The sequence below is a fragment of the Ipomoea nil genome, unplaced genomic scaffold (assembly GCF_001879475.1).
Source record: "Ipomoea nil cultivar Tokyo-kokei standard unplaced genomic scaffold, Asagao_1.1 scaffold1034, whole genome shotgun sequence".
Taxonomy (NCBI): domain Eukaryota; kingdom Viridiplantae; phylum Streptophyta; class Magnoliopsida; order Solanales; family Convolvulaceae; genus Ipomoea; species Ipomoea nil.
The window spans coordinates 1,255,711-1,273,209 of NW_017617462.1; the positions used below are offsets into that span (position 1 = coordinate 1,255,711).

Below are 17,499 nucleotides of genomic sequence, written 5' to 3' on the forward strand. Positions count from 1 at the left end.
TTTTAATAATTAATAAATAGGTAACTTGTAAAAAAAGTTAATTGAACAAATTTAGCTGGTAGATAGGCCTATTTGACACTTCATTTAGTTCGTGGTGGAAATTGAGCACTTCGCAGCAGTAAATGGGCCTATTTGACACTTGTGCCAAAAAAAAACAAACAAAAAAACAAAAAATAAAAACAATAAAAAAACAATAAAAAAAAAAAAAAACAAAAAACGTCATCACTAAATGCACTCTTTATGTTAGTTACAAAATTGTAAATAAATTTAAAGTTAAAGATTCATAAATTGAGTGTTTGATATGTAATCATGATTATGGTATAGTTTTAAGAGATATTTAATTACAAATTAACACGTTTTAATTATGCACTTAAGATATTAATTTTATAAACTTATAGTTAATAGATTATGCACCTGCCATTGACATATTATGTATTTGTAGTTAAAAAATTATTATGAACATGTGGTGTTAATGTTGTTTCTGATTGCAAATAATAATAATAATAATAATAATAATAATAATAATAATAAATAAATAAAACCGGTGCCGCTATAAGTACCATTTATGTAGGTTATGAAATAGCGTCGTTTTGGATCAGGGTTCACCTTGCACGATATTATAATTCTTTTTAATGATATATTTTTTATATGGTAATCTTATTTGTACTAAAAGAAAAAGAGAAAATTAATTTAAGTTTTAAAAAAATTAGGGGGAAAACATTATTTTATTAAAATTAAAATTTTAAATACATTTAAAAATTTCTTATCCGTACCACTCATTTTCAAAGACTGAGTTTACTGCCAAGCACCTTTTGTTCAGATGAAATGTATGGGCCTCTCTCATATGAGAGGTCATGAGATCGAGCTTCAGTGGAGGTGTTTGTTGTTGGCTTTAGCATTTAAAAAAAAAAAAGAATGAGTTTACAAAAGGGAAAATGACATTTTTTTCTCCCTGAATTATTCATGTAAGCACATTAGCCCCTCAATTATTCTAAAAGTGGCAGTTTTTCCTCCTGATATATTAAATTGACATCTCTACCCTTAAAATAAACATTTTATTTATTTTTCTTTCTCTAATAAATTATTCATGTAAGCACATTAGCCCCCTCAATTATTCTAAAAGTGGCAGTTTTTCCCTCTGATATATTAAATTGACATCTCTACCCTTAAAATAAACATTTTATTTATTTTTCTTTCTCCAACAAATTATTGCTTATAAGTAGGGATGACACGGTTCTGTTTGAACTGAACCGGACACTATAGTAATCGAATTGAAAGTTTCCGGTTATGATTCAGATCCAAAACTCAATATTTGGATTTCAGTTTATTATAATCATGAATTGAAAAAACTGGATCCTGAATTTTGAATCAGCGGTTCGAATTGGAACAACTACTAGCATTAGTTTAAAATTAGGATTATAATATTTACAAATAGTGTATGTTTTTTTTTTTTTTTTTTTTTTTACATTTATTCTGATTCTCACATATAAGTATATATGACCGCGATTTGGTTTTGATTTTGAACCGCCGGTTCACGGTTCCGGATCTAGTTTGAACTGCTAGTTCAAACTTTATTTTAAAATTTTATTTTTTATTTTTAAAATAGTCTAAATTCAACAATAAATGTATTTTATTTTTTCAGTTCGGAACATGAACCGGCCGTTCCGGTTCGCGATTTTAATAAACTCTAAATATCGGGTTTCGATTCTAAATCGTAATCGGTATATTTCAGTTTGGTTGCTATAGTGTCTGTTCGGTTTGAACCAAATCGTGGTCATTATTTGTTGGAGAAGAAAAATAAATGGAATATTTATTTTAAGGGTAAATATGTTCATTTAACATTTCAGGAGAAAAAATTACCACTTAAATAATTTAGGGAGCAAAAGTGTTATAAGTATATAACTCAGGGGAAAAAAAAGTGTCATTTTCCCGTTTACATGCAAAACCATCTTTTATGATAATTATTATAGGGTGAGTCTGGGGGAATAGTGTCACAAACCATTATCAATAAAACATGTCAAGTTAAGATGGAAATGTAAAATAGATTGTTTGTTATTTATAAGGAAAATGTAATACTTAATAGAAAAGTGTAATAGTACTAATTATGAATAAATTGATTGATCATTACTTATTCAAGTGTAATACTTATGCTGAAAAATATAATATTTTAAAATTAAATTGTAATGTTAAGAGTTGGAGAGTTAATTATTATTAAGAAAATAATAATACATGAGCCGCAGACCGCAGTATAATACTTGTGAAAAACTCACCCGTCTCACAACTCATAAAGAGATTTTGCAAATTAAAGGAAAATGATTAGGAATAAATACGTACAATAGATGCTAAAACAATTTAGGAAGCTAGGATAAATTAGTAGAAACTTTTCATAACTTAATATACTCTTCTTAGATTGACTAGGGAGTGACATAAATAATTTTGAATAATCATAACTACTTCTCTCCATCATACACGGCAATATATTTGAAAATAAGGGTACATATGAATCATTAGCTAGAAAATGGCAACCAGGGAACTGGAATCGTGAGGTCCGTAACCGGCTACATTTATTTTGTTTTACTCTATTTAATTAAACTCTAAAAGTAAAAGATCGAGCATGCACATGTATGAAGGTAATTAAGGTCTGATCTGTTCTTCAGTGCTTTCTCTCTAAATCATATATATGCTGCCATTTCAGGGCTCAAAGGTGAATACATGGAGCCCTGGATCATGGTGAGCGAGACTAGAGTCAACTGCAATTGAATTGTTCACTCCTTGAACGTTACTGTTAATGAATAGAGTACTACTGCTTTCTGATTGCAAGGTTTTAGGACGATTCTTCTCCTTATTGCAGTTAGGAGTAGTACTTCTTTTGTCCTGAATGCTTAGAGGTTTAGCTCCACTGACGACCATGGCTGCCCCAATGTTATTACCAACTAATCTCACGATTCTCATTCCATGTTTTCTTTGCATGGCTACCGCCTTCTCTTCGAATGCTACCCCAGCTTTCGCAATCTGTGCTGTGCTCTGTAATTTATGGTGTTTAGTGTCAACTTGATTGGACTTTTCAGTGACTTGTTGCACCAGTAAGCTCTTATGGTCAGTCGTTTCTGCTGAAGAATTGTTGAATTGTTGAAGAATTGTTGAAGGAGATGAAGGGTTGGTGGTGATTGGGGATGTGGGAATGGATGGTGCAATAGGTTGTGATGATTTAAGGGCAGGAGAAGTAGTGGTTGGGGCCTTAGGGGCATTATTAGAGACTGCTGGAGAAGTTATGGTAAGAGTAGGAGGAGGAGAGGACCTTTGTGCAGCAGCTCTGGCTGGAGGCTGCAGGGAAATGGGAGCGGCTGCTGGCTGCGGTGGAGGAGAGGCGGCGGCAGGCTTGGCGGTGGCGGTGGCAGACCTAAACAGCGGGCGTTGAACGGGTGGTGGCTGTGGAGTTTGAGCTCTTTGCTCTGGTGCTGCTGCACCTATTGCAGTTGGTGGCCAAGTAGGCTTTTGTGGTTGAGCAGATGGTGCAGATGAAAGTGTCGTAAATGGCTTAAAAGCCGGGGGTCGAATGGAGTCTGACCGTGCGGGTGGTGGGGTGGGTGCGGTTGTAGGGCGACGAACAGAAGACAAAGATAGCCATGAAACAGAACGTCGATGGGTAGCCGCCATTGAATTAGTATAATGCTAGCTAGCTAGATTATATGATCTTAATCAACTGCAAACCTCAACCTCTTACTATGCCCTGCAGTTGCTATTGTTGTTTTACTGATTAATAACAAAACTCCATCATCAACTCTTATTTATATAGAGAAGGAGAAGGAAGAAGCATAAGTAAGAAAGGCATCAGATTCATTAATGTTAAATTGTATTACTTGGGGCATCATATCTGAAATGGGGCCAATCAATAAATTGAGCCTTTTTATTTTCTTTTTTTGCCAGTGGATGCATCAATCAAATTTGTATACCTTTTTTGTTGTATTGGGTGAATGTATTTTGACAAGGACTAACAAGCATCATGTGTGGTCCAAAAGTTCAAAGTGCCGCAAAATTGATAAATACCCTTTATCACGACAACAACAATTTACATATATAGGATTGGAAATTTCTTAATGCACAAACATTGGGTTTAGAAGTAAAACGGGATCACGAGATCAAGAACAAAAAATGAAGATGAAGAAGATAAGTTTACGTAGTTCCGAAGAGTATGCATTTGGAAAGATCTTTTATTAATTGTGACGATGGAATATCTATTATTACAAGCATCATCATCTTTATAGATGTACAATTACAAAAGGAAAAATGTTCAAATTAGTCACTGAACTACATGTAAAAGTGCAATTTAGTCATCTAACTCAAAAGATGCAATTAGGTCTCTAAACTATCTAAAATTTTGCAATTTCATCAAATTTGACGTGTTTCTCAAGACATTGCTGACGTGGAGGTAATTCAATTAAAAAATTATTATTTTTAAATTTATTTGAAAACATTATGTTTAAAGTTATTTTAACAATTTTAAATAAATAAATAAAACCCCACCCACTCCCTCGTCTTCATCCCCAGATGGAGACGAAGACGGGGAGAACAGTGAGATTTTTCATTTTTATTGTTTTTTTTTAAATTTTATTTTATTTAAAATTATTAAAATAAATTTAAGTAATTAATTTTTTTTAATATGATGACCACCACGTCAGCGATGATATAATGAACAAGTCAAATTTAAACGGATGGTATAATTTTAGACAATTCAAAAACATAATTGCACTTTTTTTTAGTTGAATGACTCAATTGAACAAACTTTTACACGTAGTTTGGTAAATAATTTAAACATTTTTTCCTTACAAAATTATCCCTATATTGAACTGCGGGGCGCTGCCCCCACACTCCAGACCCACCCAGGAAACCGATTAAGGTTTGAACTAAGAAGATGTGTTCTTGTTTCGTTCGGCTTTGTTGCCGTGCACTTTACTCTAAACTCCATCAAACTCTAACATATATCATCTTTCAGTAACATATGATATTATGATATATACACAAAAGCCTCACGCATTGATTGGGTTGGACGATACAAAATTGGCGACTATTAGTGGAAAACAGATGAGATGGAGATGGAGTGCGTAGAGAATGTGCAACAGAGCTAAGCCAGTTGGAAAATGGTTATGCGTAGATTCTCTTGGGTGTAGTGCATGCTCCATTTGCGGCCAACAAATGCACTTCACACATATCATCATATTGATTCTTGCCCTGCCCAAACGCCGTCAGAATAATCTTACGCTGTAAGGCAGCCGGAATGCATTTGAAATGACAATCGGGGTTAGCGAGTTTGACTAACTAATAACATTAGTTAGATGTAAAAAGATGTTTGGTAAATTAGATATTAGTTGATAGATGATTAACTGCAAAATAATCTTTAAGGGTATAATTTATTTTTCTCAAAATGCTGCTTTGAGTAGCTTTTTAAATTTTAACGTTTGGAAGCAATAAGCTGTTACAAAAAACTTATTAATCAAACATTGACTGTTTAACCAAGTTAAACACTAATAGTGGCCAGACAAATTAAAATTAATTGATAAACTAACTATGTTACCAAACAGAGCCAATATATATATATATATATATATATATATATATATATTCATGAAAGTAAAAGCAAAAGATCCTGTTTTCTTTAATTTACTTTTGATGAGCTTTTCAAACTGAAAGTCAAACATGTTTCATCCTGCATTGACTTTACCTCTTGAGATTCTATTCTGTCCTTTTTTCTTTTTTTTTTTTTTTTTTTTTTTTTTTTTTTTTTTTTTTTTTTTTTTCTTGTCCACCACAAGTACGTGTTCTACTAACCATGCCAACATTCTATACCAGTACGCAGTAGCGAGATCTTGATCAGAGTGTTATTAAATTTGGATTAACCATTAAGTGTCAAGTATATGCACTAATGCAATTTTTTATAGCCGCTACGAGTTTTTCTAAAGATCATATTAGCACTATTAACAATTATTATCTTTAATTGTATCATTTTTTAAAGTGATGGACCTTAAAGATAATTTGACCATCCTAATACCATTATACATGTAAGGGTACAAATGATACACTTTTTTTATTTTGTTTATTTGGCTAATTATTTGTCAAACCTAAGTTATATTTTATTTAGACTATTTTGGACCGTATCTTTGCCTGGATCTCTTTTAGCGACACAGTCTTCATTACTGAATTTATTTCAGCTATCTTCTGATCAATGTCAGCGTTTGGACAGTGTATATTGTGTTTTTATCTAACAAAATTCAGTTGTTTTGAACAAGTTTTCAGGCTGGTTTTTAAATGAATGGTGCTTATTTATTATGGAAATCTAGACAGCACATTTTGAGTCAAATTAGTTACTCTAATTTGATTATAAAAGGTTGAGATTTTGGAGTTCTAGTTACACAACCTCAGCGCATTAAATCGAAGGGAAATTCTATTTTATTAAGCTGGTTATTTATCTATCTTGAGTTGGTAAAATATTCTCCACGAGGTAGTATCTTGCGAGGTGAAGATTGAAGGTTGATAATGGCATGCACGTACCCTCTCCCAACGTAGATATATTGAAGATTATGTTGGTGTATTTTCCTGTTTCCTTTTTGTATGTGACTATGTCATGTAAACCCCTGTAATCTTGGTGAACATCTAGTGGATTGGGATGACGTGAGTTGCCTCGCAGACGTAGGAGTTTTAGCTCCGAATTGCGTGACCAATTGATGTGTCCTGGTTCTATTTTTCTATACTTGTCTTTTATTTTGCTTTGTCATTTTATGAAAATCAAACTAAATTAAAATTTTGCTAATTAAAATTAAAATAGAACTTAAATAGCACTTGTAGGAGCTACTTGCTATTCAAGATCCACGATTCACTATCACTTGGTATCAGAGCTCGTAGACTTAAATTATTAGTCTACCAATCTGGCTATATCGTGTTTCTTGAACTAAAGTTTTTAGCGGTTAATCTTATTTGTATTGTTTGTGCTGCTTTGTTCATTCTCACGGTGTGCTAAGTGCTTCAAGATGGAAAGACATAGGCCCCCTCCTGAATTAACAGGTGATATTATGCCTACTGGAAAACATGTACCAGAACACATCTTAAAGCTCAAGGCGAACGGGTTTGGCGAGCAGTTTTAACTCGATGGACCCATCCTACCAACGCTGGAGCTACTCCAGAAAATCCCCTAGTACCCAAACCTGAAATAGAGTGGGATGAAACCGAAATGACCAATGTTGGCTATAACAACAAAGCTCTCAACACGATTTTCTCACTAATGTATGAAAGTCAATTTACTTTGGTTGCAGGTTGCGATTCAGCCAAAGCTGCATGGGAAATTCTTGAAACAACCTATGAAGGCACAAACTCAGTCAAGCAGTCAAAATTACAACTTGTACAATTTGACTTTGAGGAACTTCAAATGAATGAGGACGAGACCATTGTGGGCTTTAATGGACGTGTTCAACAACTTGAAAATAGAGCCATCGTTTTTGGTGAACCTTTCTCTCAACCAAAGCTGATCAAGAAAATCCTAAGGTCATTACCAGAACGTTTCAAAATGAAGGTAACTGCTATTCAAGAAAACGCAGGTTGGAAAAATAATTCTGTGGCTCAATTAATAGGAAACCTTCAAATGTATGAGATGAAAATCTTTTCTGATCGCACCAAGAATGAGAAAATTGTTGCCTTTACCGCTAAAGATCTTGATTCCGTGTTTGATCTAGATGAGTCTGGTGATAATCCAATTGCACTATTGACTAGACAATTTTCTAAGTTTTTGAAACAGGTTAAACAAAAGAACAGCTCACGAAATGGTAAGTTTCAAAATCAGAATGGATCGAGCTAAGTTCTAACAACATGTCAAAGAATGTGTCAAAACCTGGAACTTCATACTACAAACCTGCTACTTCACGACCAGCCCAGTCAAAAGACAAAACAAATGGCAAAGGTAGTCGTTGCTATGAATGTGAAGGGTATGGTAATGTCCAAGCAGAATGTCCCACGTACCTAAGACGAAAGAAATCAATGTATGCCCTGACCTGGAGTGATGATGAACCTGAGTCAGAAGCTGCTGAATCTTATACAAAGGAAATTTCTGGAAATTTCGTGGCCTTCACGGCCATTACTGCTGTTGATCAAGAATTTGAAGAAGTTGCTGACTCAAAAGGCGACGAATACACCTCAACTGAAGATCTAGATTTGCCTGCTCCTTCATATGAATTAGAATACAAAAAGCTGTACTCCAAATGGGAGATTTTACTTAAAGCTAATTACTCTTTGTATAGTCAAGTTGGGATATTAGATGCTAGGAAAGTGTACAAAAATCAAGTTACTGGTAGAGATGTTCTTATAAAAGCAAGTCTTGATCGAGAGGAAAAACTGAAGCATGAGCTGAACACTCTCAAGAAATGAATCAAGATGTTGGACAACACTTCCACACTTGATAAAATTCTTGATTCGGGAAGATAATCAACTACGAACTTTGGCCTAGGTTTCACTGGCGGCAAAAACAAAGATAAAACTGTCTTTGTCAAGGCATCAGGACCAGATCCAAACATTCTTGAATCAAGCTCAGCCCGACAAGGTCATGGTAATGCATAGCAAAACAAATGCGTTTATAAACAATATAACACATTTGTCATTATTGTAGGGTTCGCGGCCACACTAGACCTGAAAGTTTATATTTTTACAAAGATTAGAGGGCTGAAAAATATGCTCATAACCATATTACCCATTTACTAAGCAAATTTGGATTAAGAAAACTGACTATATTTGTCATGTCTCTTTTCACACCAGAAGCATAGTGTTGGTCCTGAAAGGGTGACGAGAAGTCTAGAGGGGGGGGGGGGGGTGAATAGACTTCTCTAACTTTTCAAACTTCTTTAGCAAACAACACTTTGGTAACTTCAACTCTAAGTAACAAGCATAAACAAGTATAATAACTTAGAGTGTGCACAGCGGAAAATGTAACGGCAAAGTGTTATGCTTTAATTGTGTCGTGCTCAAAGAGAGATTCTATACATGCATCAAGTTAGAAACACTTAATATAGATGTAGGATGATGTATATAAAATTTCACTTGCATGCAAACGAGGGAACTATCAAACCCAGACAGATAAAGATACGTAATAAACCGTAACGGGTTAGTTCACAGATAATATAAGCATGCACGAAATTAAATGAGCAGTAAGTAAATAGAGAGAGAGATTTATAGTGGTTCAGAGGTGGTGTAATCCTCCTAGTCCACTCTTCTCCTTTCACTTCAAGGAGGAAATTCACTATTCTTCGATCACCCAGATACAATAATGAATAAGTGCACAGCGACACTTCTCCGAGTGCTTCGCACAAAGCTACACTCCACCAAGGTTTTTCGCAAGCTCCTCTTGTTACTCCGCCTTCCCGAGTACTTCGCACCAAGCTGTACTCCTACACCACGAGAACTACGCACAAAGCTACGCTCTCACCGGGTTTTCACAAGCTCCCCTTGTTACTCTGCCCGTTACAACCGAGTGCTACGCACAAAGCTACACTCCAACTGGGTTTTCCACTCTCCCTAGTTACTCTACCCCTTTTCTACACTCAGTAGAAGATTTACAATAGAGATAAAATTTTTCTCTCACTCAGACTTGAATTTAATCGTGTATAGCTCAATATATTGCTTCTTGGCTGATTTGAATATTGCTTGCTTTTCTCTTTGTTTTTTCAGCCGTATACAAGTCGTTGTTGTCTTCAAGTCTGCTTGGGCATTTTATAGCCAATGAAAGCTATTTGCCCGTTGATCAATTTTCGATCTTGATCGTCCATTTTGAATTGTAGTTGATCAAATAATTTTGCCAACTTGGTCTGCAAAAATCATTTCGCCGTCTGTCAGAAGATTTTGAGAAATCTCGCCGTTGGTCTCCTTTAATCTGACAAAGCTTTTCTTTGGAATGGGTAGCCTCCAAATTTGAATTTCTCTGGCATGACTTTTGTTGAATTATTGATCTGATGTGCCAAGTTGATCAAATAATTTATCTGCTGATTCTTGCTTGAGTATTAAAAAGATTTCCTTCGTATATCAGCTTCTTCTTCTCCTTCGACTTCTTCTGCAGAAACAGAGCTTCAAAAGAATGTTTTTGTCTAATTCTATCATGATGTCATAGCTCCTCTTGATGATGTCTGTCTAATTCTATCATGATGTCATAGCTCCTCTTGATGATGTCATGTCCCAATAGTGTATCATGTTCCACCTTGTATCATGGACTATATATATAACGTTCCATTTCATATCATGAGCTAGCTATCATGTTCCACCTTGTTCCACCTTGTATCATGGACCAGATATCACGTTCCATTGTATATCATGGACCAATATCATGTTTTTATAAAATTGCTTCAAGTGGGAATCAAATTGTGGACCATTTGCTTTGCTTGGTAAAGCTTCTTCCATTTCGACTAGATATCCAATTAGTACAATCCAAGACATAAATTCTTTTTTCTTGGCTCTTCCACGTGTTCTCCACTAGCCTTACCACACTGTGATGTCATCCCCCGATAGTAGTGACATCATCATGCGATAATTATACCTATCACGATATAAAATTATTCTTTCATGATATTTTCTTGTGACACCATCTCCTGATATTGCTACTTCACGATAGCAATTCATCTTTACACCAAAATTGCTTCCAATAGGAATCAAACTATGGATCATCTCGCATTAGGCATGCTTCAACAAGTCTTCTACCATCTCAACCTTTGGTAACTTGATGCTTCATAAATGTGTTAAGCTATGATCCCGCTTTCATTTATTCTTCCTTCAGACTGCTTTCACGTAGACTTCATGTAGGCTTCATGGCAGTGGTGCACTATACTTTGTGAACCAGAACTGACTCAAATAAAATAAAATTGGGGTCTACAAAATACATTTGGCTCATCAAAACTTATACAATATATTCCTAACAATTTCCCCCTTTTTGATGATGCCGAAACTTATACCCAAGTCATTTGGCTATGTCAATTTTGAAAAATAATCTTTTTGTCCAATTTTATTGCGACTAGCCATTTGACGGGTTTAACACTTTTAAGACCTAGAGATTTTAATTTTGGACGGTCCTAAACGTATATTGAGACTATAACGCGGGGTTGCGTATTGATTTTTATCTTTTAATTTTTCTTCCCCCTTTCAATTTTATTTTCTCAATTATACGCCTCACATGCAATTACTAAGTCCAATTTAAAATCTTGAGACTTTAAAGCAATAAACATACTAGACACAAAAAAGAAATAAACCATATGCTAGCAATTTATATTATGTACCAAAAGGCATAATTCGAACAAGCTAGCTATTATGTACACCAAAAAAATGAGGCTTCAAATTTTTACCTCTTGCCAATTAAGGCATTCACGTGTGCCCTTAATTCCTTGAAGTCTTGTTCTTTTACCTCGAGTTGGTATGGTGCGATGACTTGTTCGGTAACATAATTTCCATGAGCATCGTGAATATTGTCACCCCGTAACACTCCGGCTTGGTACCAAGCAACGCATTCTTCAAATGATCTTCCATCCACCATTTCGTTGCTTGTGTGCCCTGTAACACCCCGTGTTACGATCCCTAAAATCAATTAAATCATTTAATCAATTACCTAAAAGAAAGAATTAAATCACAATAATTAATTAGGAAAGGCCCACCATAGTCCACGGGCCCTTATCCCTAAACCCAACCCTTAGTTCCAAAAGAAATAGAATTAGCAAGCCTATAATATTAGTTCCTAACTAGGACTCCTAAATATATAAATAGGGGACTTAAGAGGCACCTAGAACACCCCCACCACAATAAACGTTCCACCACCCCAAAGAGCTCCAAGAATTCCCTTAGAAGAAATCAAGAAAGCAAGAAAGCTTAAAGAAAGACCCTTCATAGCCAAGGAATTAATTAAGGCTAAGAAGTAACCCATGTCTCAACAAAACCTATTTTCATAGCTATGATTTCCCCCTTAGGATTTCCCCATATTATTGTGTATTGATGAATTGTGGTATTGTTATTGATGATTGGTGGGATGATTCCATGGGTAATCTTGATAATGAAGGGTTCTTGATAATTATGGTGTTCTTGGTGATTATATGACGTTCTTGATGATTATATGATGTTCTTGATGATTGTAGGATGTTCTTGGTGTTTATGTGATACTCTTACCGAATCTTGATATTAGAAGATGAATTGTGTCCTTGTTGATTTAAAAACGATTAGAACCCTAGGTTGTATCGTACGGTATTATTCTTGATATATTGGGTGGGATTTCGCATGATTGGGTGTTTATTATGTTTAGAAAAGCATGATAGGTTATGTGTCGTTCGTTTCTTGATTTCGATCCGTTAATTGTCTACGTGTGTTATCAATTGCGTTTGAAAGTGTCTAAGCATGGTTTCGGGTTCCACAAAGGTTCCCGGGGCGTTTTTGATGAAAAAGAGTCAAGTGTGGGGTAGGTGGGGGTAGGGGACCCGCCACCTACCCGCGGCCAAATCGGGCAACGCCGGCAGCGGGCAGCCAGCGGGCAGGCAGCTGCCCGCCGGGCACCCGCTGCCCGGATTTGTAAAACGCCGGTGGGCAGCCGGCGGGTGACCCCCACCCATCGACTACCCGCTGGAAATTCCCACCCTTCGGGACCCCGGCTTCCCCGTTTGATGTTTCCCCGACCCCCGTGGTGTCCCAACGGACTCCGTCTATCATGCCTATGTCTAGTTTGATTTTTGGGTACCGTTCGCAGGTCGTATGAGTCTTATATATTGCATGCTAGTTGAATTGGTATCCCGTTGACCTAGGTGAAAGAAGTATGAACCCCTTAGGACTATTCTCAGAATGTGAAGGATCACGCATAGGTTTTGTTATACGTTTTCTCCCCCTTCCCAATGTGTTAATGTGGGTTGCATGTGCTTGCTATATGTTATGTGTGCATGTTACCCCGACTTGGTTGAGATCAATCGGGCTATACGGGCAGTCGGGTGGGCTGAGAACCATGCCGGCTGTTAACCAGGCTGGTAGAGACCGGTCAGGTATATAAATATTATATAGGACTAAGATCCACTATACGGGCAGTTGAATGGGTTGAGAACCATCCCAACTGTTAACCAGGCTGGTAGAGACCGGTCAGGTATATAAATATTATATAGGACAAAGGTCCACTATACGGGCAGTTGAATGGGTTGAGAACCATCCCAACTGTTAACCAGGCTGGTAAAGACCGGTCAGGTATATAAATATTATACAGAGCTGCGGCTCATCGGTCGGTTGCGATCGACCCCTCCGTGCTGTGAGACGGGGCAGGGTGCTGCGGGGCCGTGTCAGAGCTATATGCGCTGACCCTCATGTATGGGCATGCGATTGGTCCTGTGGCGCTAACAAAGTGTGCTATGTGATGAAGTATGGATGAGTTGTTGTTATGAGTATCTTGGGGATGAGACTACGGGATTTGTGCCGGAGATCGTATATGTTGGGTTATGGTTATTAATTGTGCTTATCTTATCTGTCTTGCCTGTTGTGAACTGTATATGCTTGGTATAACTGCTGCTTGTGCTTAGCCCTATCTGTTGAGTCTATCCCTGTTTCAAAAGCTAGAGTTCGTAGGAGATATCTTCATGTTCAAAATGACTTTTCATATATCTATATATATATATATATATATATATATATATATATATATATATATATGTATTGTATTTCAACGCGTTAGAGTGGGTTACCAGCATCTCTCGCTGAACAGATATATTTGGCTTTCAGGCACAGAAGAATAGGTCACTGGAGCGCGCTAGAACTTGGAACGTAGAAGTAGATAGCTCCCCTTTCGGCCTGCGTGCCATGTTTATGCGTTACATTGTTGAGGATATTAGTTAGTTAGCCTGTGCACCTGAGTTCTCTAGCTCAAGTGTGGCATAGCACCCCGTACTCTTGTATTATGTTTTGGGATTTAATGAGATTTCACCTTTATTTTATAAGTTTTAAATACCTCAAAAATCTGGGCTGTTACAGTTGGTATCAGAGCCTATGATTGACCCTAGGGTAAGACTCTTAAGACCAGATTTTAGGACATTAAGCTCAAACTCTAGGTACTTAGGAACATAAGATTTGGAAATCCTAGGACGCGCGGTGAGATTGTGAAACCTACACATAACCCACCCACTTACTCCCCCTCTAAAAAGAAACTCCCCCTTCACTTATTGCATCCAGGTAAGGATACAAAAAATCATCGACTTATGAACACCAGGATAGCACCGAAAAAGGGACAGACAGGGACACCGAAACTCCCCACTCAGGAATTCTTGACACAGAATCTACAACGCCTGGCCCAAATTGCCCAGGCACTGAGGAATACCATTCCCCAACCCTTACCAACAAACGAGAACTTGGAAATCCACCACCAAGTCTCGGCACATCAACCACCCACCTTCTCAGGGAACGAAGACCCCACAGCCCTCGAGGAATGGATCGGAACTTTCGACAAGATATTCAGGACAACCAAATGCCCCGAAGACCACCAAGTAAGAATAGCCTCCTTCTACTTCAAGCACGAGGCCGATACCTGGTGGGACCACGAGGGACCCACATGTAAACATAACCATGAATTCAACTGGGAATCCCTAAAGACACGACTACGAGAACGATTCTATCCCAAACATCTAAGAGCCACCATATACGAAGAATTCTTCCACCTAAGACAAGGTGCAACCTCGATCACGGAATACTACCAACAATTCCACCGACTGGCTCGCCTCATCCCCGAGCTAGTACCCACCGAGAGGATCAAGATCGAAAAGTTCATAACAGGTCTTGACCCCGAATATCAAAAAGCCCTGGCCACACAAGAGCTAGGAACCCTCGGGGAGGCCTATGCCAAGGCATCCCAACTACAACAAGTGCCAAACCAACCCCGGGAGACACACCTGGGGTACAAAAGGAAATCCGAAGGAAATCATATGAACTCCAACCGCGGACCTAAAACCCCCAGGGCCACCTCACCTCAACAGGTCACAACACCAACCACTCAAGGGAGAATCCTTACTCTAAGCAAAGCCAGGATTAGAGATAGCAACATAGTCTCCAGAACCTTTCTGGTACACGCCACCCCCGCCACTATACTATTTGACTCGGACGCTACCAACTCGTTTATAGCAACTGAGTTTGCCACTCAGCTCGACCTCAACGCCAGCACCAAGGTCCGACTTCAGGTCAAGGTGGCCTCCGGCGAGATCCTAAAATGCGACCGCATGTACGAAAATGTAATGATTACCATACAAGGGGTGGATTTTCCCAGCGACCTTATCCGATTCAAACTAGATGGGGTACAGGTGATTTTGGGCATGGATTGGCTAGGGAAATACCAAGCACAGATCCTATGCAGAGAACAAAAAGTGGTCCTACGGGGACCGAACGGTAAGAGAGTGTCATACCGTGAGACCCACCGGGAAGTCGGGATCAAATTGGTAAACATGGTGAAAATGAAGAAATACCTAAACAAGAGAAGCGAGGCCTTCCTATGTACGGTCGAGGACCTCAACACCAAAATCCTCGAACCACAAACCATTGCAGTAGTAAACGAGTTCACCGACGTCTTCCCGGACGAAATCCCCGGGGCACCCCCAGCCAGAGAAGTCGAGTTCACCATAGATCTCGTACCAGGCGCTGCCCCAATTTCTAAACCACCCTACCGGTTGGCACCAAAAGAAATGAAGGAACTGAAAATGCAACTACAGGAATTGCTAGACAAGGGTACATCCGCCCTAGCACCTCCCCATGGGGAGCGCCAGTGTTGTTTGTTAAAAAGAAGGATGGAAGCATGCGCCTGTGCATCGACTACAGGGAACTTAACCAAGTCACAATAAAGAATAAGTACCCCCTTCCCCGAATTGACGACTTATTCGACCAACTTAAAGGGGCAGGGGTATTTTCGAAAATCGATCTGAGATCCGGGTATCACCAAATACAAGTGGCCCAACCGGACATTCAGAAAACAGCTTTCCGAACACGTTACGGCCACTACGAATTCACAGTAATGCCCTTCGGACTCACCAACGCACCTGCCATATTCATGGACCTTATGAATCGAGTATTCCAACCCCACTTGGATGACTTCATCATTGTATTCATCGACGACATCCTAGTCTACTCCCGCAACAAGGAAGAACATGAAAGACACCTCCGCATAACCCTGCAAACACTAAGGAAGCACCAACTCTACGCCAAGTTCTCTAAATGCGAATTCTGGAAGGACAGTGTGGCCTTCCTGGGCCACGTGATAACCAAGGAAGGAATTAAGGTAGACCCCGCAAAAATCCGTGCCGTTAAGGAATGGACCACACCGAGCTCGCTCACAGAAGTCCGAAGCTTCCTAGGCTTGGCAGGCTACTACAGAAGGTTTGTACCCGACTTTACCAGGATAGCCCAACCCCTCAACAAACTCATGAAAAAGGAAACCCCCTTCCGATGGGACAACGACTGCATCTCAGCTTTTCAAGAATTGAAGGATAAGCTAACCACGGCACCCGTACTCGCCATCCCCTCCGGAGAAGAAGGATTCGAGGTCTTCAGTGACGCATCCAAAAAGGGACTGGGGTGCGTGCTAATGCAAAAGGGCCGAGTAATAGCCTACGCATCCAGGCAGCTCAAAACCCACAAAGAGCACTACCCCACCCACGACCTCGAACTAGCCGCCATCGTGTTCGCACTAAAAATTTGGAGGCATTACTTATATGGGGTGCAATGCAAGATTTAGACGGACCATAAGAGCCTAAAATACATCTTCACCCAGAAGGACCTAAACATGAGACAACGAAGGTGGTTAGAACTCATAAAGGACTACGACCTGGACATCCAATACCATGAGGGAAAAGCTAACATTGTGGCGGATGCCCTAAGTAGGAAGACTAGCCACGCCCTCAACACCACCTGGATCCTACCGGACTAGCTGTACAGGGACTTTCAAAGACTGAATTTGGAAATAATAAAGCAAGATCAAATCTACCACGACGCCCACTTGCTCAACGCACAAGTCATACCTACACTCTTCGAAGAAATCAAAATAGGACAACAGCAGGACCCGGAACTAGATAAGATCCGTCGCGACCTGACCCAGGGGAATGAAGGGCCCTTCAAAATACACGAAGACGACAGTCTCCGTTACCAAGGAAGGTGGTGCGTGCCCTCAACGTACCCCCACTTGAAACAACAAATCTTGGAAGAAGGGCACAACTCCCCATACTCAGTTCACCCAGGAGGTGACAAACTATACCAAGACATAAAAAGGTCGTTTTGGTGGCCCAACATGAAAAAGGAGATCGCGGATTTCGTCGCCAAGTGCCTGAATTGCCAAAGGGTGAAGGCCGAACGATGCAAACCCAAGGGACTCGTACAACCCCTTGAGATACCACAAGGGAAGTGGGATTCCATATCAATGGACTTCGTCGGAGGATTACCCCCAACAAAGACCGGCAAGGATAAGATTTGGGTCATAGTGGACCGACTAACCAAAAC

The 17,499-nt window shown here is 38.9% G+C and overlaps 1 protein-coding gene across 3 annotated transcripts; it reads right to left on the reverse strand.

Annotated features, from left to right (window-relative positions):
• Nucleotides 1–2,370: 2,370 nt before the first annotated feature.
• On the reverse strand, nucleotides 2,371–3,764 carry LOC109180708 (proline-rich receptor-like protein kinase PERK2). 3 transcript variants are annotated; one of them, XM_019330414.1, is made up of 3 exons: nucleotides 2,865–3,764; nucleotides 2,629–2,806; nucleotides 2,371–2,571 (listed from the first exon to the last, which is right to left on the reverse strand). In XM_019330414.1, the coding sequence occupies exons 1-2, from the start codon at nucleotides 3,655–3,657 to the stop codon at nucleotides 2,766–2,768; spliced, it is 834 nt and encodes a 277-aa protein (XP_019185959.1). In that variant the 5' UTR covers nucleotides 3,658–3,764; the 3' UTR covers nucleotides 2,371–2,571; nucleotides 2,629–2,765. The 3 variants fall into 3 exon arrangements, with proteins under 3 accessions (XP_019185959.1, XP_019185958.1, XP_019185960.1); XM_019330413.1 differs by having other exon boundaries at nucleotides 2,629–3,764; XM_019330415.1 differs by lacking the exon at nucleotides 2,371–2,571 and having other exon boundaries at nucleotides 2,629–2,805.
• Nucleotides 3,765–17,499: the final 13,735 nt, after the last annotated feature.